Consider the following 26,745-nt stretch of genomic DNA (forward strand, 5'->3'; position numbering starts at 1 on the left):
CTTATGCCTTCCCCTTTCCCCTTTCCCCCTTCCCCCCCCCCAGCCGCCTTTATCAAGCCGGCGACGCCGGGAAGAAGACAAAGGCTGCGGAGAAGCGGCGGCTGAAGAACATGCTCCCAGGCTGAGGCGCCGGGCCCAGCCCTCGCGGGCACTTGACACGACCTCGCGCCGGCCAACCGCCGCAGACCCACCACCTTCTCAAGCCCTCAGCTATCAAAGAGGGAGAGGTGAGAGAGAGGGGGCGGTGCCGAGGCGGCCTCACGGCGCCGTGACGGGCACGCTCGCCGGCCAGTCGCCGCGCCGGCTGAGGCCGATGGGCATGCCTGCCGGCCCATCGCCGCGGCGTCTTCGCCCCCTCATCGCCCGGAGCCAATCGTGGCGCCAGTGGCCGACGGAGAGGCGTGACCCACTCCCGGCGCGGGGAGGGGTGCGTGCGGGGGAACGGAGCGCAGAGCATCTTTCGCGTTCAGCGCCGCCACACTCCGTCCCCGCTCCTTCGTCGCTTCCCTCCCGCCGGGCCGTTCCTTCCCTCTTGCGGCCATGTCGTCGCCGTCGTCTGGAGAGCGGTACGAAGAAGAGGAGGAGGAGGAGGAGGAGGACGGCGCCTATGAGAGCCAGGCCAAGCGTCTGAAGCCAAGCGCCGCCGCTGAGGAAGGGGAGATCGAGTATAGCGGCGCGGAGGAGAGCGAGAGCCGGCGGGACAAGCTCCCCGTGCCGCGCGGCGGGGGCTTCTCTGGCGCGGTGAGAGACGTGGGGGCTGCCGGGGTGTGGGTGGCATCTCCCCAGGATGCCGGCGGGGGAGGGGGCCTGCGAGCCGCCCGCCCCACCCTACCCCCTCCCCTCCCGGGGGGCGAGGCTCGTGACACTCCCCCTCCGCCGTTCGCCCGATGGGGAGGAGGCTAGGGGAACCTCTCCCCGCTTCCCTGCGGAGCGGCGGGAGGTGGGTCTCCCCGCGGGGGTGGCGGTCCCGGCCACGCGGCCTTCCCGAGGCTGGAGCCCGCTGGCCCTTTCCCCTGGCCATGGAGTCGCTTCCGGTGGGGGTGCCCGTCTCCCTCCCTTCCCCCGTGGTCGGGGGGCGGGAATGGCGGGGAGGAAACTAGGCTGGGTCCTGTACTCTCCCTTCTTCCCGCGGCGGGCGTGCTGGGAGTGCGCGGCTAATTGTTTCTCATCGTAGTTGCCTGGGGAAAGGAATCCTAAGCACAGCTGCAGTCTGGGCAGAGAAGGATTGAGAGCAGCCCTCAGGAGAAGGTCTTGTGGTGTTGGTGAATGAGAAGCTCAACGTGACCCGTCAGTGTGCGTGCACTCGCAGCCCAGAAGGCCAGCCGTGTCCTGGGCTGCATCAAAAGCAGTGTGACCAGCAGGTTCGAGGGAGGGGATTCTCCCCCTCTACTTAGCTCTTGTGAGACCCCACCTGGAGTACTGTCCAGCTTTGGGGTCCCCGATACAAGAAAGACATGGGTCTGTTGGAGCAGGTCTAGAGGAGAGTCATGGAGATGATCAGAGGGCTGGAAAACAGGATGAGAGAGTTGGGCTTGTTCAGCCTGGAGAATAGGAGGGTCTGGGGAGAATTTCTAGCAGCATTCCTGAAGGGGCCTTCAGGAAAGCTGGAGAGGGACTGTTTGCAAGGGCATAGGAAAAGGGGTGATGGCTTTAAGCTAAAGGAAGGGAGATTTTAGCTTAGATATTGGGAAGAAATTCTTCCCTGTGAGGGCGGTGAGGCCTTGGCACAGGCTGCCCAGAGAAGCTGTGGACGCCCCTTCCTGGCAGCGTTCAAGGCCAGGTTGGATGGGGCTTTGGGCAACCTGGGCTAGTGGAGGGTGTCTCTGCCCATGGCAGGGGGTTGGGATTAGGTGATCTTTAAGGGCCCTTCCAACCTAAACGGGTCTGTGATTCTAAGGGACTGAGCTTGCAGGCTACTTTGGATTTTGCGGTTTTGAGATTGTTCAGTGGCAGCTTCTTGCCTTTTGGGATGTTGCTGTTCCAAGTTCTGTGCTTGCCCTGTTGCTGAGTGTAACTATAGAAACGTAGAGCCGGGTAAGAAAGCAAGGCAGAGGGTTTCTTTCATCCTTCTGCTCTGCCTTCATGTCTAGCAGTGTATGGTGATAAAGCTGATGATAAATGATTCTCTTCTTTTTAAATTCACTTGTATTTCTAGTTTGTCCCTCCTCCATGAATGCTAATAAGCATGTTCACTTTTTTTCTTTGCTGTGGACTTCTTCATTAATATGTATCTAAGTATCAAGATAATCCTTGTCACTTAAATTTGGGCTAATAATATTTTTGTGTCTACTGTTTGATTTCTTAGCTAACTAATTGTCTGATTGTAACCGTTTTTCTTCTTGATAGTTCTTTCTGCTTATTATTTAAAAAAGCAATATTGGTAAAACAATGATTTAATGACACACCTTGAATTTTAGAATACCTCTGTTTCATGTTTTGTTAAAAAGTACTTGCTTTAGCATTGGCACAAGTTAATGAGAGAACATTTGCTATTATGATCCCTCCATCAGACCTCTTGATGGAGAGGGTACCTGCTAAATGAATAGAAAATTTCCTTGATAAAGTGCAATAAAGATACATCTCTGGAGAGAACTGTTTTAATTTTATGGCTTCTTGTGACAGAGCATCATCTGTATTGCAGTCAGTGTACTCTTAGCAATGTACTGTCTTAAAGGCTAGTTCTTTGCTTGCTTATGTTGCCTTGAAACTTTGTTATGTAGAAGAGCTGGATATCATGCAGTGTGTCAAGCAGGAGCAAGGTACTGAACTTGCTTTTCCTCTCTTCTGTAGTATTTTATCAAATCAGATAGGTTGGGTTTGGGTTTTTTTTTTTGCTATCGGTTTATCCCAGCTAATGTATGGAACACACTGCCCTGTCCCTTTTTAGGCAACGTGAGCATGAAGTGTGCCTGTAACTTTAAGTTTTGGATTTCAAGAATGGCATGTGCTCAGTGCTGTTAGTAAAGAAACTCAAACAAATGTGCAGTAAGTCAAGAACATGAGGATTTTTAGGGAGCTTCTGGAGTCGGTTGCAGTGTGCCTCAAGCAAGTGCCTGGTCGCTAACTTTGTTGATGAACTGGCAAAGCTGTATTCACAGGTCCATTATTGGAGAGCAGAAGTTGTCTTGATAATAGAGATCAAACTAGTTTCTTAAGAATAAGCTATAACGTCAAGTGGATATATGGAAAATGAACAATGACCACTTCTGTTAGTAATTTTATGTAGGGGTTTTAATAGCAAAATGTCAGCATTTATTCATTACAGGTAATACTCATTACAGGTAAATTTTGAGGTTTTTCTCTTATAGATTAGAGAAACGTGCAGGTAACACTTATTCTGTGACATATCCTACTCAATTCTCTACAGGGAAATGTTCTTAGCTTAAAAGTTGTGTGTGGTTCAGGGCGAAGACATTGAAGATGAACATAGGCAGAGGGAAGAAGTTTAAGTATCCTGGGTTGCACAGAAGAGAGTAGAAAAAGGAAAAAAGCGAAGATAAACTAGGAGGAATGGGAAATTAGTAGGAGATATGGGAAAATGGACCAGGGCAAAACAAGTGGTAGGATTATGGTAGCCTCACTGTTTTGGGTTTGTTATCCTAATGTGTTCTAGAGTATCACTGAACTGTGCACTCATATGGATTATATGTATAAAACCAGCTTTGTATAAAAGCTGTTTTGTGGTGGTGTCCTGCTAGTGGGTTGGCAGGCTCTCCTTTTGAGGAGAAATATTTTTATTATTAGGGCATTTTCTTGTTCTTCTGGGATTGTTTCACTGGCTTCAATAAGGTCTTCAAGCCTCTTAAGTTTCAACGGGTGACAGAAGTATGTATGTGAGATCCAGATGGGGAAAAACAAAGTATATTTGCTGTTATTTTTCCTCTTTTTTTTTTTTTTTTTTTTTTTTTTTTTTTTTCCCAGTTGTGTGGATACTCCTCATAGCCCAGAGGTGTACCCTTTTCATCATGGCTCATCTCCAGGCTGACAAGCACGGAAAGCCAGGAACAGACCAGAATGCCAACTGAGGGAGGAGTAGGAAGTGGTCTTGCAGAATTACGCTGTGAGGGAGAGTATGATTGGAAGAATGACTTTCAAAGAGGCAGCGTTGAGTGGTGGTGAAGCCTGGGCATAGGACTCAGAATTGTGGTGTAGCAGAGGGTCGGGATGCTGGGAGATTGTGGATTAAGAGCTGTGTTTGAAGGGCCTTTCAGCTGTATCCTCTCTCCTTCCCTTTAATTTCAGTTTTATTGATTAACACTGCATTTATACGATATCTATTTTCTGTAGCATTCACCTGCCTCACTGTCTCTGATGTATCTATTAAGTATTTCTATGAAATAAGGAAGATCTGTTATCCTCTTTCTTACACAAACAGAACTACAAGACAAGATAGGGACGTGAACTTGCAGTCTCTCAGCTACTTACTGTTACTTCCTATGTGTGGTGTTCTTGCTTTGTGGTAAATGGATTGCAACTTGGTTGCCTCAGGTCTGTCATGGTTGGTTAGGGTAACAGTAGCTGGGGTGGCAGAGTTGAGATCTTGACTGACTTTGCAGTGACTTGTTTGTATATACATTTCTTAAATGAAGTACGTCCTCGAAATTGGTTATGGTGTAATTGTAAATCATCCTCCCTCCTTTGTGCGTGCTGAAACAAGTGGGAAGTAGAGTATTTCAGTTGACAAGGACCTGCAACAACCATCTAGTCCAACTGCCTGACCACTTCAGGGTGGATTCAGAATTAGAAGGGGCCAGAGTGCAGCTATTCTGTTCTGTTGGAAAGATAAAGTGGTAGAGAGTGCTGGCAAGAGGTATGCCTGAAACAAGAGAAAAGATACCCCACACTCCACATTCAGAAAAAATAATTTGGCAGGTAGCCTTCCAGAATGTGGGGGGTGATTAACCTTAACCCCCTTCTGCTTAGCACTCTCCCCGCCACCCCACTGCCCCCTAGCCCCAAAACCAATGAACCAACAACAAAACCAATAAAACCCCACAGGTTGTACAAAACTGATATATTCTTCTACTGCTGTGGAAACAGGATTTTGCTTTGTTTCCTTGGTTCTTCTGAGGCACTGCTGTACTTCTCTGTGTACTGGAAATAGCGTCACTGCAAAGCTACAGGAATTCCAGCTGGCACAGAGGTGTCTCCCATACCTCTGAAGGGAGGGGACAACTGCTCAAGTCAGGCAGGTGTGATCAGCGGGGACATGTACGTCAGGGCAAACAGCTTTGAGGAATGCCATGTAGGAGCAGTTGAAGAATGTGCATGAAATGCCATGTACCTGCTTATGAAAGCCTTTCTTCATCAGACCGTCCTCAGTGGGAGAGCTGAGATTATGGAGGAATGTGTTGTGTACCTTCACCTTACCTTTATAGTGTGGTAATTTTAGCTAGCCTTGGCGTTGTGCAAGATGGTCAGGATGCAGATTAGTCTGTAGTTATGCACTGATAAAGTTTTTGACACTTCCCCAATAAGCAACTTTTTGGAGTAGCCCTTCGCCCCAGTTCTGTCAGACTTATAAAACCAATTTCAGAGCATGTGAGAGGGATGCAGTGGGAGGACAAAATTTTAGAATGAATAAGATAACCCAAATGGTGAGAAATAAAATAACAGTATGTTTAGATACCTGTGGGGGAAGAATACAAAGGACTAGTGCCATACTTTTGCAGTAAGGAACAAATAAAGAGATGGTGAAGGAACAGGTGTTCCAAAAAAAGGTGATACAAACTAATAAAACTAAGGTGAATATACTGACTGAAAGTGTCTGGAGAAGGGTAAAGGGGACATTTATGTGCCAACAGGTGGTGAGAAATTCTCTGGCCTGGAATAATTAAGGAAGAGAGACATCCTAGAGTCCACAATGACTTTCTTCCTTTTTGGAATTGTTTGCAAGAAAACAGTAGTATATTTAAAATGTTGTCTAGAACTATGTAGGTCAGCAAAGAATGGATGTTAAAATGCTGCAGCAGTTCTTTGAAGCTGCTTCTGTTGCAGTATATGAAGTAACTTGCTTGTGCTTCATCCGCTTCGTTATGTCAGCACTTCCTTTCGTGCCCCAGCTCTAAAGAAGCTTGGTTTCAATGTTAACCATTTCTACTTTTCTAGTTTCTTTCTCAAGGGAGGCCTGTCCTTGTTACTGATCTTGAGCATGTAGAAGGGAAGTACATTTCTATTATCTGTTTAATAATTGTCTGTCCAGCTAATGATTCTTAACCCTTAAGAATGGGGATACAGTAGCGTTGGCTAGTTGTTCTTCTGGTTTTGGCGGAGTGTAAGTGTCATGTTGGAGTTTTGTACGGGGCTTTTGTGTCACCGTGGGAGTTGGAGTTACTGAAAGACTCCTTTGTAAGCAGAAATACTGGTGGTGGTTAATGTGTATGTGAGCAGATGTTTTGATGTCACCATCGTCTGTGTGCCGAATGTAGGATGTGTAGTTTTCAAGATACAGTGACTGTGAGATCTTGGTCAACAACCTGTATTTTTCATCTCTGGGAAGAAATTTTGACAGCAATTGGATGAGTTGTACATATTTTGACCTTAGCTGTAAAGAAGCTTTAAACTCATGGACACGTTTGATGTCTATTTTCACGTGGTCTGGTAGATTTGTTTCTCCTCCTTTTAGAGGAAGTCAGGGATCATTCTAGATGTGCTTGCTACTGCAGCTTGGTAGTCGCAACGCTTGTTTGATGACAGTATGTACGTCTACCCTTTGCAAAGACTTTTTGCACTTGAACACGTGCCTATGGCGCGTGTTCAGGTCTTTCACCAAGATGCTCTGTGAATGTTAGGTTGCGGCTTCCTGGCTCAGGACTGACTGGTGCTCGGCTCTTGTGCTGCTGTTTTTCTGCTGCTGGTTAGAAGCTATTTCGAATAAAGCAGAGGCCTTTTTATAGCTTTTTTATAGCCATTTATAGCTTTAACAGTTTTAGCTCTATAAATTATTTTATGAAATGCCATGCTGGTAAGTCCTTAATTTGATAGCAGGTGGCTGTCACTATTTTGGTTGTTTTGTGGTTTTTGTTTCAGGAGGTTGTTTGTTTTAAAACTATTTTTTTAATTCCATGCTTCTGTGTAAGTTACTGTAATAGCAGTGGTATTATGACTTTTAATTCTTGTTAAATCTTCTACTGGACAACACTAGTAAAGGTTGCTTTCTCTGTGGTGGTATTGAAGGAATTTTGGCTTTTTCACTTCAAAACAAAGCAAAATTTCTGTTGGCTGGTAGTTCTGAGAATAATTACAGTTGCGAAAGTGCAGGCACTTGTATATGTGGATATAACTGATGTATAGTGGGTTTGGAGATGCAAGTAGAAAAGTCTTAATTTTTGAGAGAATTTGTGCTATTAAACACAAATTCTTTGTGAAGCTGTGTATCTTCAGTAAGCAAGCTTAGATTGATGGCTAATAAAAAAAATATAAAGGAATATGCATGACAAAGAAACATGAACTGAAACTATAACAGAAGATTGAGCTGGGGTGGGGAGGAAGGGAGAAATGCAGTTCTACTGTCTATTCTCTGAAAAGCTTGACTTGATATATGGGGATGCTGATTAACTAAGGTATCTGTTTGTAGGGAGTCTTTGCTTTGGTGAGAGACACATTGCTTATATTTGCAGTCTGATTAGACAGATTTATATTTTTAGGGGAGAGAGATTTCTTAAATGCCTTAAGGGCGGTGGAAGAAAAGAAAATGTGTACCCCTAGCATTAACTGGGATCTTAATATAGTAACAGTATGCAGGGCAATGAATAATTTATTTAATAACTTATAATTGTTTGTGGACTGCAAATAAAATAAAGGTGCCTGTTATCTTAATACCTCAGAGTACTAGACTTTGCAGGAAAAACTGGTAATTATTGTTGGTTTTCTTTTGAAGGTTTCCTTAGGTGCCACTTTCAGTTTGGAAAGCGTGTATGTCAGTAAAGAACATATAAGCCGAAAATAAACCTCTACGTAGTTCTGTTCCTTCTGCAGTTGCCCAAGTATTTGCAGTTCAAAGTATTAACTTTTTATGACTACTTTGATGACTGCTACTGGTGTAGACCTCAGCTCATTAATTCAAGATATATGGTATCTTATGCAAATATTGCTAGTGGTGTTTTCCCACAATTGTCACAGCTCTTATTCAGAGAAATTTCTGCCACTTAAAATACTCTCATACTGCAAGTGAACAAAATGTGAGCTAAAGCTTAAAAACTTACGCAGCAGTCTGGAGTGCTGGCTTTTTGTTCAGAGTGGTCAAAATCTTGATTTAAAGAAAAAAATGTAATTGTTTTGGGAGGACTGTGTATGGAACAGAGTTGAATTAAACATGCAAGACTCAATTTATAGTTATCTCGAAGTTACCTGTGTTTTCTCCTTGAATCTGTAGCTCAAACAGGGAAGAGAGGGGAATGTCGGAAGCAGTAGTAGCAATTAGTGTGGTTATTTAATTACTGGAGCCAAGAATATCACACTGAGTCCAGAAGATCCTATGCTGCATCTTACATAAAAGTGAGCAATCAACAAGACTTGATCTCTTAGATCAAATACATTGATGTAGTTACTGCATTTGAATGCATCAACTTCACACTGTTAGAAACATGAAGTTTGAGTGCTAGTAATTATACTATATTTAAGTGTGCCCTTTATTATCGCTAATCTTTCTTTGATTATCTCTCATTATTAGCTTTGATAATGTCCTGTCCTCCCCCCGCCCCCACTATCTTAGCTTATAGAGGGTAAATTGCAGCTCAACTTCAGGCTTTGCACGGAAAGTTGAGCCAATTCCAACCTGAATTCTTCAGTCATACAGAGACTGCTAAGTCATAGCAGTGCCTCTGAAAAAGTGGGAATTCTGTGTGCTGGTGAAAAATGGCTATGTCTGTTAATGGCAGACAACCTTGAGGTGGAAGGAGAGAGGGTGCCCATATGTATGGAAGCTGTGAGCTTTTAAAAACACCCATGAAAGAATGTTCAAAATTAGAAGGGAGGTTGGTTTTATCTCAAGTATGGTACAGAGCCAGCATTTTGTTGCATTATGGTGCACAACCCTCCACATTAGGGAAATAATAGGCCATCAGTAAACTGAATGAAGATTTGTGTTTTTTCTTGCTTTTTTTATCTCCCCAGCATAAACAAACAAGAAGGGTATAAAATACTTTAGCTTTTGTGCATGTCCAAGTTGTTGGGTTTTTTTAATGCTTTTGTTGAATAGGGTAGAAGACCTGCGATTCAACTGTGTGTTGAATAGGCTTTATTTTATGTTTAAAAAAAAAAGGTGCCTGTGCAAACACACTAATTAAATCTGCAAAGCATTTTATTTTAAGTAGACTTCAGAAACTAAACTTGGCAATCTGTTTGGAAAGCAAAGTTATTTAAAATATGCTTGGATTGTACATTTAGATGGCTGCTTCTCGGCCCCCTGTAGTGTCTGCCAAGTATTTAATTTTAGTTAATGATAGCAGTATTCCTTGTTCTGTATTGAATTTTAAAATGTCATTTTGTTGCTAGGATGCTGGGGGAAGTCATCACAAAGTCTCTGTTTCTCCCGTTGTCCATGTTCGAGGGCTGTGTGAATCAGTTGTGGAAGCGGATCTTGTGGAAGCTCTTGAAAAGTTTGGAACCATATGGTATGTCAAGTAGCATAAAGTCATCTCTCTGGGCAAGTTGGGAGCATTATTTAAGTCTCTTAAACTTCTTTATGATAGCCATTTGAAATCCAGAACTGAATTAACAGTAAAGCATAGAGATTTTATAGCTGTGTGAAGATTCTGTGTTTCTTTACATGGCAAGTCTGGTCAAGCAGAGTTCCACTGTCTGTATGCCAGACTTCAGTAGCACAGCTCATCCTGGCCTTAAAAAGAGCTGTAGCTAAAGTGAACTGCAGAGCAGCAGGAAGGTGGTTGTCTTGATATTAGTGAATATACAAAAAATAAGGATGGGCTGCAGAGCAGATGAAGCTTTTTCCTGTGCTTATGATGTGGTGTGGGACCTTTGGAATAAGCTGGTTATTCAGAAAAAGACCCTTCAAATGTCATAAAACCTAAAGATTCCTCATGTGTGAAGAACATAGTAAAGGTGAGTGGGTAGCACCATCTTATTCGAAGTTTTCAGTGCTGCTTTTTTGAAACATGCATTTCTTTTCAAGTAAACCCTTGAACTGAAGTCAAGTAAGGTTTTTTAACTAGTACAATAGTATTTTTTGCAGCCTTAATATTCAAATAACTGAATTAGACTTCTGTCAGTATCTTAAAGAATAAAAATCAAGTAAGCACAGCTTACTTGACAAATAAGTACATTTTAGCCTTTAGTACATTATATTTATTATACAAATAAGTACATTTTAGCCTGAGAATTTTACTTGTCAAAAACTTAACCTGCTGACAAAGCTTCTCAAGTTTGTCTGTGTCTGAACTTAACTAGAATACTTTTGTTTGTTTCCTCTAAGGTAGCTTTGTGTCAGAAATAGTGTTTCAGATAGCTTTAGCAAGTTTTATTTAAATATTAATCATAGTTCTACTACATTAATAAATTATGGACTTTGTTATATTGGTTGGGTGTTTTTATGCATTAAACTTCTTGGGCAAAGAACAGCTTATCATTTATTCATCTTACAGCTGCATTTCTGTGTTTTGTGTAAATGCTTTAGAAAAGTGCTGGCCAGGTTTGGTAAGCACGAGCAGGGAGACCTGCCCTCCTTTTATGACCTTGTTAGGAATTGTTTAGGAAAAACATCACATATGGCAGTTAGGGGTCTTTAGAGTTGTTTTGAGTAAACATATGGGAAAAATTATTGTAATGTTTCTCTCACCAGCTATGTCATGATGATGCCGTTTAAGCGCCAGGCTCTGGTGGAATTTGAAAATGTAGACAGTGCTAAGAAATGCGTAACATTTGCAGCAGATGAACCTGTATACATTGCTGGACAGCAAGCCTTTTTCAACTATTCAACAAGTAAGAGGATTACTCGGCCTGGAAATACTGATGACCCCTCTGGTGGAAATAAAGTTCTTCTGTTGTCAATTCAGAATCCTCTCTACCCAATTACAGTGGTATGTTTCTTCTTTTTGTGTTCTTTTTTTTCTTCCCCATCTCCCCCCCCTTTTTTTAAGTACTAATCTCTGTTACATTATTGCCATTGTGTACTACTTGCTGAAATTGTGTAGTGTGAATTTCAATCAGGAATTAAGTTTGCCACCATCTTCACACATGTTTTGGAAAAAAGTTTTTTGCGATGATTCACTTGTTGCACAGAGATTTTGCAATACAGTTGAAGACTTCAGTGGTCAGGATTCTGAAATGTTTAAATTGCTACATGCTTCTGAAATATTTCCAAGTATGTTGCCACAACTTAGTGGTGTATGTTTAAATAACAAGTATTTTTTTCCAGTAGGAGTGGTTATATGATTGCAGTCCTTCGTTCTTAAGTATGTCCTTTGTGGAAAGTTAAAACCTTAATCTGCTGGTTATCAACTACAGTTAGAATGAATATTCCTCAGTCTTACTTTGGCTGATGCATGTTACTTTTCAGTATTTCTAATCATACTATATATAGAGTTGTATCTTAATTTATAGCCATCTATTTATGGCTGATGTGCATATTTTTTAATGATACAGATATTTTTTGCTAGTGTTTTAAGAATGCATGTTTCCTCATGCATTAAATGCTTACATTTTCCACAGAGATTTCGTCGTCTGCTTAAAGCAGACATTTCACACTGTGATATAAGCATAAGTTACTTGTTCTTAGGGAAATGCATACGGTAGCATGGATCAAAGTGTTGGGCTGCATGGAACAATTTAACTTTAAGCTAGCACTCAATCTTGTTTAACATGCTGTGTATTATGTTAGCAAATTGATTGAAACTTAGCATCCCTGAAATTACTTCAAGCAGTGAGTTCCATACCATGCTTTTTTTGCTTCACTGTATTGTGACTATCAGTATGTTTTTGCCTTCATATTAGTGGGTGATGAATTTTCTTTCCCCTGTCAGTTTTCTTTAGAGAAAAGCATGGCAAGGTATGAGTTGCTTTTTCATCAGTGGCTAATAATATACCCGCTTTGAGCTGCATGAAGAAATCCACTAAGTTAAAGTATTTTTTTGCCTGTCACTGCAACACAAACTTTACAAACTATGCTTCATTCATGCATTTTGAATTTGGCTTGCATAAGCAGCTGAGTTGAATGAAGCTCAGAGAGTTTCATGGAAATTCCAAGGATGAAACCTCCAGCAGATAGCTCCTTCTTGAAAACAGTGAACCCCCCCCAACACCACCTCCTGTTTGACTAGAGTTTACCAACAAGCACTAGACACTGACAGATTTCCAGAGTTAATTGCAAGCCTCAGAGCCCATTTAAGGTAGTACAGACCAGTAGTCTTAGAAACTGGAAAGAGCAGTAGTACCCCTAACAACTAGGAATGGGATGAAAAAAAAAAAGAAATTGCTTTTGGCTAACAGGTTAAAGGAACTGATAAGAATCATCATAGACTGGTTTGGGTTGGAAGGCACCGCAAAGCCCATCTAGTCTCAACCCCCTGCCATGGGCAGGGATACCTTCCTCTAGCCCAGGTGGCCAAAGCCCCATCCAGCCAGGCCTGGAATGCTGCCAGGGAGGGGGCACAGCTTCTCTGGGTAGCCTGTGCCAGGGCCTCACCACCCTCACAGGGAAGAATAGCTAAGGTAAATTTACCCTCCTTCAGTATTATTACCACTTGTCTTATCTTTGTAGTACAGCCAAATGCTGTAGAAAGTAGAGTAGTAACAATGAGATTGCATTAATCCAGTGTTCACTGTCAGAAGTTTTCTCTGTCTTAAGTGATACGGTGGATATGATTGAAATTCTCCTTTTGATAAGCTACCTAAGCTTGCATCATGGGATACCCTGGATTACTCTTTTGAAAATGAACAATTAAAAAAAACAGCTCAGCTGCTAGAGTCTTATAATGAAATGTGCTTTAACTACAGAGTCTCTTGGCTTTGGTTGAAGGCTTAAAAGGAAGCACAGCCTGAGATGTGGATACGATTACTGGGTTTTAACACAGCTGAAGATACATGTTAAACTAATGCTCACATGAGTGCTGCTTGTAGAAGGTTCTTCCTGTTTTTCAGATTTAACTGCCTGGGATATCCTGATTCGTAAAAATGCTAATGATAAATGTACAAATTGTGTGGGGAAAAATTACAGATTAAAAGTTAACAAACTTTTCTTTGCTTGTTGGCCTTTGCATGCAAGAAAACATTCTGTGGACCTGAAGCGTCACATCTGACTAAAATATTTTTTCCTTCTTCCATAGGATGTCTTGTATACTGTGTGCAACCCTGTTGGAAAAGTTCAGCGCATTGTTATATTCAAGAGAAATGGAATACAAGCTATGGTTGAATATCCTTTTTTGGAGTATGATTATTTTTTTTTTCCCCTGCATAGGCTCTTGATTGCAGATGGGATTTAACATGCAAATGTCTGAAAAATACTGTGCAGTGTTGATAACAAATTCTTTTTTTAATTTCTAATTTCTGTATGCCTATGAGAATAGCCCTTACAGACTTCATCTTTATAGGAAAATAACATTGTCAACTATGATGTTGATAATCATGTTTACACCCCTAAGGCGAATTCTTGCAGACATGAAATATGACATGGGTGTGACAATGCACAAATACAGAAAAGTTTCATGGGTTCTGTCTGTGGTGATACTCAAGATACGGGTTTGCAGAGGTGCAGTTTGCCTACTTCAGATGTTTCCAAAGTAGTTATAATAATCTTACTCTTCTGACTTGAATAAAGCACAAGACTAACCTAGGCTTCCTTGACGTGTTTATCATGTGTCAAGGAATTTCCCTGCTCTGTTATCCTACTGTTTATTGTATTTGTAGCATGAATATTGAGAGTTGTTAATGTGTTACTGTGGTTTGCAAAGTCCAAAGTCTGATATGATTGCACCTTAGTTTATAAAACTGATTACCCTCTGTTTCTGAGTTGTTACATGGAAAAAATTTTATCAAAATCTCAGAAATTCTTCCGTGATTTCGGATGCTATGGATGTGGCAGGCTTTATTAGTGGGTCACATCTGTAACATATTACTTAATTGGTGGCTGCATTGGGGATTTGCCTGGGAAATTTACCTGACTTCCATAAACGCAAACTAATTGCTGTTTATCTGTGTAGAAGACTTAGAATGATATGTCCTAACAAACAGTAGTTTGGCTTACTGTGATGGCGTGTCGAGTTTGTGGGAAGTGGTGGTGTTTGGGTCAGGTGACTTGTACAGTTTGGTGTTACTCTGAATCTTGTGAAAGATCAGGGAAGTTGTGGGGAGGATCCTGCTTTGAAACTACCATACTAATGTCCTTCAAATTAAATTGTGACACGCATTTTACTTAAAAAACAGAACCATCCTTCTTAAAAGAAGGCTCTTGGATGTGAACTGAGTAATGATAGTGAGCTTAAAGACAAGCCTTGTCTGAAAAGTTCCAAAATTTACGTAAACTTCAGTGCTAAATGCAATACCCATTACTCTTGCAGATGTGCTCCTACCATTCTAGCCAGTGTCAAACCATTTCTTAGAGGTCAGAAGCGTAACTTTTCTCACTCTTAAATTCCACAGTGAACCTGTATCACCTTGGAAGAAGTTGGGTGGCAGGAATGTGGTAAAACACAAGGGACGTTATTTATATAGACTGCTTTCAAAATGTCACTAAATTATATGAAAGGATGGTGCAAAAATGTCTGGTCTGCTGCAAGGTTCAGACTTTCTGATGCCATATGTTACTGAGTGCGTATGAGGTTGTGGATTGTCATGTGCCAAGGGTCAGATGCATTTTTCTGCTAGCCATAAAACTAATCTTGGAGTATGTAGAGGGTATGAAATAACTTACATGTTGGAGTCTGGTACATGCCTTTGCCTTGAGCAATGGATTTAAAGGAGACTTATGCTTGTATTTTTTGACGCAAGATGATTATTTGTTCATTCAAAGTATCTCTCTTAGTTTACAGAATCACAAAATGTTAGGAGTTGGAAGGGACCTTGAAAGATAATCTAGTCCAACCCCCCCTGCCAGAGCAGTATCATCTAGACTAAACCTAGTTCTCTGGTATTATTTAGCTAACAAGCTAAAAAGTGTGAACTCTTTCTTGGTTCTTTTTGCTGTAAAGTAATGACTGAGTCCATGTCCTGATAACAACTTGAACTTTTCCTTCAAATATCCTCTAGGCTTGCTGGTAACTTTCTGTGTCCTCTGATGAAAATGCCTAAATCCTCCAGAACATCTCCTCCTGAGCAGCCAAAGCGCAGAGCATAAACAAAGCTTTCATTTATATAGTCCACACTGAAGAATTTACTAATTTACGAATGGGTTGCATCACGTGCTGTTTACATCTCAAAACCAGATCCGTAACATAAGTTGAATCCGTCTATGCTTCTTGATAATTTTATAATAAAGTCTGTATAGATTTCTTGGAAGTTATGCATAGGGAAATATCCACAGGCTACAAAAATAAAGGCATGTCAGAAGAAAGGGACGTGGATGAGACACTTGAGGGGGGAAAAAAAATCCTTAACATGGCTTGTATGTTTGAATCCGTGTTTTGTGCCCAGAAGGCGAAGGCTGCACTCAATGGAGCAGATATTTATGCAGGATGCTGCACACTAAAAATTGAATATGCAAGGGTAATGCTCGGACCTTCTATTTTAATTTTAATATTAAAAATATATGATCACGGCTTAACCTTTTCACTTTTACTTTATTTGAACAGCCAACTCGCCTTAATGTCATTAGAAACGACAACGATAGTTGGGACTACACTAAACCATATCTTGGCCGACGAGGTAGGTTTTCGTACATTATCGCTGTAGATCTTTTTGACTATACTAATGACAACAATCCTTTATACTGGTCAGGCTGTATGGCAATAGTCCTTGCAAAAGCAAGCCAGTGCTGCTGAAGGCTGTGTTCACAAGCCTGAGCCCTAGTGCCCCCTACTGCCGTGTGCTTGAGCCACTTAGTGCAACAAGGAGCCCACACCTGCAAGCACCTTCGCAGTTCTCAAGGACTTGCATTTCTCCAAGCAGCTCTCTCTCTTTGGAGGAGAGGAAACCTGGTACAGACTATTCCTTACAAACTACAAACTTGCACACTGCTTCTCCTTCGAAAGGACTCTTTCTTTTTTTTTTTTCCTTTATTTTTTTTCCCCTATGTTGGACGAGGCATTAAGAAGGATAGAGGACTTCATCAGGCTGACTCTACACTTCATCATGCACCACATCGGCATCAGCAAAAAAAAAGGCCCAAACACAACCAAACCAAAAAACAACCCCCCCCAAAAAAACCCTCTGAAAAAACTCAGACTCGCAATTCACCTTGTCTCCATACTGCATGCAACACCACAAGTTTTAAAATGAGGACACTTCCAGTACTTCAGATTTGTATGGGATGAATAACACTATAGACTGTACCCATTCTGTTCAAGTGTGTATGTATGCTGGTCTTACTTCCCTTAAAATTACAACTGAACAATTGAGAACCTCCAAAATTAAGAACCTGTCTTGTTGGTATTATTGACATTGTAATCTTTTGATGACTTGCTGTATGTGAGAGATTCATTCAGTCTTTAACAGTGTAAATATTGTCTAGTGGTAGGGAAACTTAACCCTTACTTGTAGATAATCGGAACCAAGCAGTGCAATATCAGATAGGTCCCCACAGTTACATTTAAGTAATAAAACAGGGAGATTCACAGGTATCCTGTCTCACAAGTACTCAGCTGTAAAAATTACTACAGCTTAACGCATGTCAGTGGAAACTATGACTATATATGTAAAGACAAACTGCTGTGTAGCCTAACTCTTGTAAAGTGTTTATTTTTTTAAAAAATAATATGTAATTACCAAGTGCAGTGTTCAGTAATTTATGTACAATAATGTGTGCTATGTAAAGTTAGAAAAGTGAAGACAATGTGTCCAAGATAGAGTATCTACTTATCAAAGGCTATATGAGAACCAGGACTTTGGCTATCTCAAGTGATATGCATTTTCTGCAGAGACTGGGCTTGTAAAACTGTTGTACAACTAAAAACTTAGGGCGTGGATTTTCAAAATGAACTTCTTGTAAAAAGTTAACAAGGGAGCTACAGTATTGGTTGCAGCTTGCAGTTGATGACTTTGTATCACGATTCAGTTTTTTTTTCTCAAATTCCTGAGTGCCAAAAAAAAAAAGGTGATTTTGAAGAAACTCAAGGGCAAGAAGAAAATCTGAAGTTTTTAATTTGAAAAATCTAAAGGATTAATTTGACTGTCACATTTTTTGATCATTGCAGTATTTGGAGGCTGATTTGTAACATTGTGCATCTAGTTACATGGTGTAATTGGCCTGCAGATAGGGCTGTATGAACTAAGTGATCCCTGAGCTAGAGAAAAACAATGGAAAATGAAAATCTTAGGATAGGTACAGCTTGCTCTTCCTCAAGAACTCACTGTGCTCTCGTTTTCCTTTGTTACTTTGACAGCCTGTCCCTTACTTTCTATACACCACTCTACTACACTTGAGAGGAAAAGCATTAGACTTGTCATTTTTAGATATGTAAGTCTCATGCTATATTGTATGTAACATGTTTTTTTTCACTTACTGTGGCCCACATCTATTTCTCTAGAAAATGGGAATATAAATTGTTGAGCGAACGCTGAAATGTGCTAGAGAAAGCAGGCATCTAGAGGATTTTTGCCCATTAAGTAATTCAGGACTTAGTTGTGGGTTTTTTTAAGGAGCATTTTTGTATTTCTGCTTCAACTTTTGCAGCAGCACTGTTTGGCTTCTGAACTTACTGTGACCCGAACTGTAGGGGTCTGACTGCAGCAAACAAGATCTTAACCCAAAGGAATTTCATTCTGAGGACAGACATACTAATATATCCTTTCAGAATTTCGTGCACACCCTCTCAAATATTACAAATGGAATGCATTTTCCTAATGATTTTTTAAGAACTTGTTTCAGTTCTTTGTGATTACAAACTACAGACTTGCATGTAGTATTTCTTCACTTAAGTAAACTTCCTAAGAAGTGCCTGCTGCTATGAAGCCCTGTTGCATTAGTTTAAACACCCCCACCCCCCCCACACACACACTTTTTAGTAGTCTACTTGCTCTTAGACAGAATGTTCAGCCTGTAGTTTGTTTTGGTGGCAGTGCCAGCATACACAGTGACTCAAGGTCCTGATTTAAAAATAGAACCAAAACCCACCAACCCCCAAATCTAAATTAGATTCTAAACAATCTCTGAGAACTATTTTTAGCACAGATCAGTTCTCTTGTCTTGATGCCTGTTGCACAGCTATTTGTACTGGTGCAATTGAGGGACTTTGTTCAAGGAAGGAGTAAGTATAGGACAAGAAGAGAGCAGTGGCCTTACACCATCACAAGGAGGAAGCGCTTGCCAAACTGTGTTTTCCCAGAATTCTTTATTTGAATAATGTGGGCCTTTGCTATATTACTGTGTGCAGCTTCAGAGGATTTCATTCCACGGACTGGAATTACAAACTTGATCTTTCTGAAACATGATTATTGCATGCAGTTCAAATGCTGAAAATACTTAATAGGACTGCGCATTTTCTTTCTAGAGACAAGCTGTTACCCTGAAAAGGAAGTGGAAAAACAAAACTTGACCAAAGTAATCTTTCTTCTTATATTTGAGGGCATTGAGCACTGTTCTCTCCTCAGACTTCGCTGCCAAATTAAGTATCTGACTTGGAACCTGTGGTCAAAATGCTGAGCACAAAGGGCACATGTGTTTCATGTGTTTTCATCTCCCACAGTTGTGTTGCCTGATGCAAACAGTTCATGGTTTTCAGGGGAAATACCTCCATCTGCATTGGACTGGAGTTGCCATTTTCAGCAGTTATACTTAAATTTCCTGGCAACTGATATAAACTGACGAATGTCTTGCCCCATTTTTTCAGCATGGCTTTTTTGATTGTGATAAATCAACTGTTGTTTACCACAAAGAAATCTGGAAGTTTACATTTTCTTTGTCGTGCAGCTTGGATCTGATCAGAAAATACAGCTTTAGCTGTGGTGCACTGCTTTCCTCCAGTAATGTAGACCCCTTGCTTAACTTTATATCTTAGATAACTGGGTTTTCTTAAAGGATTGACCGTTGTTTAAGTGCCTAATTCAGTGATGTTTTTCTTCAATCAAACTGCTCTGTGCTGCTGATAATGCGATAGTGTACAATCCTTTCAGCACACCCATAAATCAGTAGGTGTTCTGTAAATATATATGTACACACATGTAATGCTCTCTGTTTACTGATTATGAAACCATGTAATACAGGTTGTTGTTGGCTTATGCTGAAACTTCTTGAAAGAAGCCCACTTTGAAAATGTGTTGCTGTTGAAGCTAATATTATGATTCAGGTACTGTCTTTCAAAAGTACTGCATTTCAAATTTGTTTTAAAAGACAAGATAGGTAAATCCTGCTGTATGGTGTTATCTATACTAATGTGTGGTGTCTGTTTAGGAGAACTATTGGTTTTTTCTGTAAACCTTTAAATGTCTGCATCTCTTCATTGGCCACTGCCCCCAATCAACTTAAGTGCAATATGTTATACAGATGGCAGTATTTTAATTTTGGTGTCCCAGGGCTACAGCTTATGGTTTTAGACATATAATGAATGAGAAATTGTTTATAAAATTAACAAGGACTCAAATTACATTTTTGCTTCTTAACTAGAAGCTTTGTGTCTTAACTGGAGAAATCAAGTGCATAATTGTCCATTCTAAACAGTTTTCTTTCCCTTCCCGCATGTTAGACAGAGGGAAGGGCCGCCAGAGGCAAGCTATTTTGGGAGAGCACCCATCATCATTTAGACATGATGGTTATGGTAAGTAACACAGGATGACAGGTTGTTACGATTTCTTTACATGTTACTTGGAATTATAAATACGCAATCAGTACTTAACTGTGGACCCCTACAGCATGAATAGTCAGCTAACATGCTGTATGTGTGCTGCTGTCAGTCCACATTCTGACAGTACTGGTGATTCACAGAAATCTCTTGTCCATTTGCTGCCATACCTCTTCCTTCCATGGCGAGCACCTGGCTCTACAAAGGTATTCCTTGGAAGGCCATTCCCTTTCAGTTGCCGTCACCCTGGCAATGGATGAAAAATGACATCTGTACTGGGAAAGCAGCTTTCTTCTAGAAAATGGCAGCATAGTTTGATCAGTGGTTTGATGCAACACAGAATGCTTTGATGCTCTTGCACGAAGAGCTGTGAGCTTTGTGTTTCTTCTAATTTAGATAATTCGGAGAAGATATACCCGTGTGACTGTATAAGAATGGTGTTTTGGAATTAGTGCTATAAAGTGCTGCAGGTGTTACAACTGCTGTCTGCAAATGAAGATCTGCTCTCACTTTTCCTGTGTTGTACCAAGATCTCAGGGATCAGAGAAACTAACGTCCCCAGTTAGATGTGACTTTTCTAGTTATTTCCTCTCGACTGTCAGGTGTAATGTGATTTGTCTTGCACTTTTTTTTTTCCCCCCAAATATATTTATGGTATTTTACAGTGTAGGTTGACCTTCTGCCTACTCTTTCCAAAGGCTCTTCAAACCTCCAGAATTTCTAAGGTCTACCTAGTATTGACTGGTATTTTTCATTCTTCCTATACACCCTTCTACATTAATGTGGCTGTCTCCTGTTATGCCAACCTCTCCCTCAGTTAATGCTTTTTGCTGGGGAAAAAAGGACAAAAGGTTCCTTTTACACTTACTTGGCTTATGTGAATTTCATGTTTTTGTGTCAGAGGAACAGGGATATCCTCCCTTTGGTTTAAAATAGTGATGTTTTTTATAAACAAAAGTATTGCATGCTAGTAATGTCTCTTTATTTACAAAACCAAAACCAGAAATATAAAAAAACTTTATTTCAATGAAATTTGTCACTTTACCTGTAGTGGAAAACAGACAGATTCATTTTGCATTGATACAGGGGTTTAAGTATTCCTGTTTCTTTTAAATGAACTGTTTGTAGAAAAGCAGTCTTCTGACTTAGCTCTTTTTCAGAGACAAGAGATTGTTTCGTCTCCTCTCCTGACCTCTGGCTAAAAGTTCACTCCTCTTGGTTTCTTTTCTCCCACTTTCTAATACTCTTCCTTGGTGTCATGCAGCTCTATAAGTAGACCTGGCAGTATTGCTGAAAGTTAATTTGAAATATTTCTTCTGACAGGTTTAAGTACCAATTTTTTTGGTATGGTGCAGGGAAGATACTATTTTTAGGAAAAACAGTAATTTTGAAGGAGCATAGCCTGTAATTTAAGCCATTGGAAAACTAGTTGCCAGCAGACTTTTTTCACTTGTGTGTAAAAACAGTATCATGGAACAGCTTCTTCCTTCTTGTTGGGTAATGTAAAAGCCTTGGAATATTAAAGGGAATAGAGGAGGATAGAGTTTTGTTGGGTGGGTGGTGTTTTGATTTTTTTTTTAAATGGGAAAAATTAGTGGGAAGTGCTGTAATGTTTCCTCCCTCTCCTTTAAATATGCATTACATGTGTGGTTTTTAATGCACGATTAAGTAGTGAAATTTGTTGCAAACAATATGAAAGCATGGTCTTTCATCTCTGTAGGGTCACACGGTCCTTTGTTGCCCTTGCCTAGCCGCTACCGAATGGGATCTCGGGACACTCCGGAACTTGTTGCTTATCCACTGCCCCAGGCATCCTCCTCTTACATGCACGGTGGAAATCCTTCTGGGTCAGTTGTCATGGTTAGTGGGTTGCATCAGCTAAAGATGAACTGTTCAAGGGTCTTCAACCTGTTCTGCTTGTATGGAAACATTGAGAAGGTAAGGCATAATTTACTAGGGACTTGGAAACTGCTATAGTAATTTTCATTGTTTTGGAAAAAAGCCTGTCTGAGTCCAAAAATAGTTCCTTATAAACTAATAGCACACTGGGTCAGGCTGTTTGTTACAAAGCCGTTTTTCTATGTTATCTATCTTAGGTGAAATTTATGAAGACTATTCCAGGTACAGCACTGGTTGAAATGGGTGATGAGTATGCAGTGGAAAGAGCTGTCACACATCTCAACAATGTCAAGTTATTTGGAAAGAGACTTAATGTCTGGTAAATGTTTTATCAGATTGATTAATAAGTCTACTAGTGGGCAGGTGGAATGAGATTGCAAGTGGATCACATCCCTTTGTTCTAATTGTTGAAGTTACAGTTTCCAATTTGCAGCTATTACTTATTACTATTTATAATCTGTATTTATTATTTTACTTACATTAATAAAACATAGGGGTATTACATGGATTGGCTGTTAATGAACTGGGTTCCTTAGTGTGTCTTTTTTGAGGAAGGTGTCAAATCCAACCCATGTTGTTCTCCTATTTCTAATAGTTGTAAAGAAATGTCAACTCTGTTCTGGTTAGATGAATAATCTCTGTGCAAAGTATGCGAGTCATAATTGTTCAAGCAACTTTAACTATATGTATCCTTAAATCCCAGCGTTTCCAAGCAACATTCAGTAGTTCCAAGCCAGATATTTGAACTGGAAGATGGCACAAGTAGTTACAAGGATTTTGCAATGAGTAAGAATAATCGTTTCACCAGTGCTGGCCAAGCATCTAAGAACATAATCCAACCACCCTCTTGTGTGCTGCATTATTATAATGTTCCCCTGTGTGTAACTGAAGAAACATTTGTAAAGGTAGGCAGTTGAAATGACTGTGACACACAGTGCTTTGGGGCTCTGATGATTTGGGGCTCTAGCCAGGCTTTATGCTGCACTACTTCTAAAAAGAAATAACTGGCATAGTTACAGCATAGCAACTGGAGGACAGCTGATTTTTAAAATACTTGCAGCCTCTCTGTAGAGAAATTGATTTTTTTTTTTTTCTTAATTCTGGAATTCTGGCATTATTCCCTCTGGGGTTTTTTGTGGAGGGTTTTTTGTGGGGTGGTGTTTGTTTTGGGTTTTTTAATGTGATTGATATCTTGGAAATAAAGTTGAGGACCTTAACATTTTGGAGGGTTTTTTGTTTGTTTTGTTGTTGAGTGTTTTGGGTTTTGTTTTGGTTTGTTGGATTTTTTGGAGGAAGGGAGTCACACAAACCCAAACACAGGGAAAGTTAAGACTACTATTTGCTAAAGATTTTGCTGTGATTCTCTTGAGACTCTGTATGCTTAAAACGTGCAATATTGGTCCTCTCAGGTGGAGATAATGGTAAAACTGATGACGGTTCAATGAGTTCTCTTTCAGTCCAATAAAACTATTATTAATTTTTTTCAAGCTCTGTCTGAAAGTTAACTCAGGTTCATGAGTGGTGTGCTTGCATGTACAACTTTAATAGAAGTGGGAATCACAAAAAGACTTGTTTTTATTTAAATATGTTGTTTGAGGTTATTGTGATACCAATTTTGTGCCTATAAAAATCATATTTATCATGGGAAAGCACAGATAAGAGCCTTGTTTTGCATACTATAGAGTTGCCAATCTAATCCTATTTTTAAAACAGTATTTTGCCATAAAGTCTTGGAAGCTCTCTAAAAGAGTCAGTATTTTCCTTTTTGTGTGTCTCTTCCAGGAACATGGCATTTTTGCTAATATCTTTATGTACGTTTTTACTGGAGTTTTACCCCTTATTTTATTTTTGTGACAGCTATGTGAAGATCATGAAGTTCTCAGCTTTATTAAATACAAAGTGTTTGATCCAAAACGTGAGTAAAATTCGACCTGTTTGGGGGGTTATTTGAAATCCAGTTTTGGTAAGAGCATATGCGATCTGGAAACATTATTGATCCCTTCCTTTCCTTTTCTGTTTCTCATTTTGACAGCCTCTGCCAAAACATTGTCTGGTCTTTTGGAATGGGAATGTAAGACAGATGCAGTGGAAGCTCTCACTGTACTTAATCACTACCAGATAAGAGTCCCAAGTAAGTCAGGGGTTTTGTCTTGTTTTCTTGCATGTTGATGTTGTCTTTGTAAAACATGAGGCTTTATCAGCTCAGTCCCCAGCTAAAAACTGTGGTGGTCTTTATGCACGCACACGCACACACACGCACAAGAATTATACTATGTATATTACAGTATTTAATCTCTACTTTATGGTCCATTAGTTTCTATCTAAATGGCACTCTTTTGCCCTAAGTTTTTGAGTTAACCTGTAAACTTCAAAGTTATTAAATTTGTGGAAAGATATGGAAAAGAAATGGTTTGGGATAAAAAGAAGGCAGGCAGGAAAAGCATAAAAATCGACTGTTATCAAAATCAAACCTAACAGATAATGTGTCTCTGAAGTTTTTTGTCTTTCACAATAAATACAGAGAAATCTGCAATATCCCTGGGCAGAAGATTCTTGAAGTTACACAGCTCTCTGCTCTGAATTAACTGCTCTTGTACTGGGTTCTTTTTCGAATTGGAAATTTTGAGGCTCTGCTGAGTTTAGCTCCAAACAAGTAAGAATGAAGAGGGAGTTCACCCACTAAATGAGTTACAGGATGGGCCAGATCCGCACTGGAGAGTTCACTGGATTAAACAGAATTACTTTGGCTGTTCACAGACATAACTCTGAATGCAGCCCAGTGTTATGAATTTGTGTCTCTCATATCTCTTCTATCCCTTCCTTCCCACCCACTCCTCCCTTATCAACAACTGACTGAGATTAGAATCTTCAGGGGCAGGATACTTTTTAAGATCCTGTTGATGACTGACCGTTCACTATTTCATAATAATCTCAGTTTGGATAGGTGATAACAGCTGAGCTACTCACTCTTTAATCGTGAAAGAGGCAAACCCTAATGTATAATCAAATACAGCTATTGCATAAAAGAGAGTATTTTAAAATGAGGACTGTTGGGTAAGGCTTGCTGTAGTAAGATCATCTGAGGTTGGCTGAACTGGGAAGAGATATCTTCCACTACCTGAGTGGCAAATGTGAGCTGCATTCCGCGGGTCTTGGCAGCCTTTCCGAATAAAGGGGGTTCTCATATTCTTTGTTTTTTGAAGAGGCCTCAAGAGTGTGCTGGGCATCCTGCTGCTCTTTTGCCAGCCAAACACATGCAAACACTGTCCAGTGCCACTCTGATAGAAATTCCACATTCTGAGTCTATGCTTCCTTACTCACCTGTGCCTTTTGTCTTTGAAATTGCTTGTTAAATGCTACTTTTATAAAGATTTCCACTAGGGAGAGGGGCAGCAATAATGGCAAACTCTGTCATGTAGATAGAACTCCAAATGTTGTACTATTTACATTCCCTTGCAACCAGATTCATAACTTTGTTTTCACATCTTAAAAATGCTGGTAGACTATCGGTATGACCTACTTACAGGTCATCTGGTGTCTGCAGACCAATGCCAGGGGGCAGCAGGGATGTGTAAGCATTAATTCTGCAGAATTGATAAACTTGTCGGATTATGGAAGGTGATCTTGTTCAGCTGGAGATCTCAATAAAACACCCTGAGTATGTTATGTGTTGTCTCCTAACAGATGGCTCCAACCCTTATACCTTGAAGCTTTGCTTCTCCACTTCATCACATTTATAGAGAAGAGGACAGCATGCTAAGAGCTACATTCATCTTGATTTGCAAGTTTAAAAACTACACGTCGTTCACAAAGCTCTAAAGTGGTTGTTCTAATGTTGCCTTGTTTCAACTTAATTCTAATATCTTTTATCTTGTTTTATAATAAATGGATGTTCCTTCATAAATACAAAACAGATTTTTTCTTCTTGCTTCTGAGGAGTACATGTTGTAAGCTTACTACAAAGTTTGTATTTCATTAGTATAGTATCTTCAAGTGTCTGAAGAAGCACCAGTAGTACGAACAAGATTGTTTTCTTCCAAAAATGAAATATATTTGCATTTTCAATAATGTTAAAGATTAGCAAGTATTTTTCCATTTGTAGTCTTAATTGGCAGATAGAACTATTACATCAGAATTTTAAATGTAGAACTTGTTTTTCAGTATGTTGCAATACTAAAAAGCTTGTATTTATAAAATGCTTTAATCAGGTTAACGTTGCACATAGCAAATTTTTAGTAGTATAGACTGACTTTATAGTTAAAGCCAACAGAAAATTATTAAGTATGTACATGTGTATGGTATGAATTCATACTTTATTTAAAGTGGTTTGGTTGGTTGTGGTTTTTTTAAACTATTTTCCATTTGCATTAGCATGATGCCATCTATAGCTAGTCCCACTGTAGGGGCATTTTATAAATTAAAACTGCAAGCCTGTATCAATGTGTTCATCCTCATTTTCCATAATTTAAGCTTAGATCTTTTGGTGTTTAACATATCCTTTGGCTTTTTTTTTTTTTAATAGTGGTTTTGACATACTAACTGATAAAAGCTGGGTATGTGAGAAGATTGATCACAATAGAAACCAAGGTGGTAAAAATAGGTAAAACAAAAAGCAAGCCCTACCATACTCTCTCATACCTGGAAAGTTAATTTGATGGGGTTTTTTTTGTCTAATAAATCCTATACATGTTATGACCATGAAAGAATTCATAGGATGAAGAAATTTGGCTAGCCTGTCACTTGAACTGAGGTGATCTAGGTGGGATTCAGATAATATAACTAATTATGTGCTAGGAAATTAATGAAGTGAGTCACATTTCACTTTGGGGAAGATGATTTGTTTTGTGCTGGTACTTTGAAACCTCTGTTCTCTCTTCTAGAATGGGAGTTGAGTCTGCCTTGGGCTACACCACCAGAAATGGTAATCCAGGCTGGGAAGTCTGGGGGCTGTTGTCCTAGGCTC

General features: G+C 40.1%; 1 protein-coding gene across 2 annotated transcripts; it reads left to right on the forward strand.

The window, feature by feature from the left end:
* Nucleotides 1-540: 540 nt before the first annotated feature.
* Nucleotides 541-26,234, forward strand: HNRNPLL (heterogeneous nuclear ribonucleoprotein L like; the record flags this gene model as incomplete). Of its 2 annotated transcripts, XM_084262081.1 has the most annotated exons (13): nucleotides 541-741; nucleotides 9,496-9,614; nucleotides 10,799-11,036; nucleotides 13,281-13,366; nucleotides 15,558-15,654; nucleotides 15,741-15,813; nucleotides 19,788-19,859; nucleotides 21,604-21,821; nucleotides 21,980-22,101; nucleotides 22,486-22,687; nucleotides 23,640-23,697; nucleotides 23,815-23,913; nucleotides 25,467-26,234. In XM_084262081.1, the coding sequence occupies 13 exons, from the start codon at nucleotides 541-543 to the stop codon at nucleotides 25,520-25,522; spliced, it is 1,641 nt and encodes a 546-aa protein (XP_084118207.1). In that variant the 3' UTR covers nucleotides 25,523-26,234. The 2 variants fall into 2 exon arrangements, with proteins under 2 accessions (XP_084118207.1, XP_084118208.1); XM_084262082.1 differs by lacking the exons at nucleotides 23,815-23,913; nucleotides 25,467-26,234 and having other exon boundaries at nucleotides 23,565-23,694.
* Nucleotides 26,235-26,745: the final 511 nt, after the last annotated feature.

The sequence above is a fragment of the Gallinula chloropus genome (assembly GCF_964237585.1).
Source record: "Gallinula chloropus genome assembly, chromosome: 3".
In the NCBI taxonomy this organism is placed as follows: domain Eukaryota; kingdom Metazoa; phylum Chordata; class Aves; order Gruiformes; family Rallidae; genus Gallinula; species Gallinula chloropus.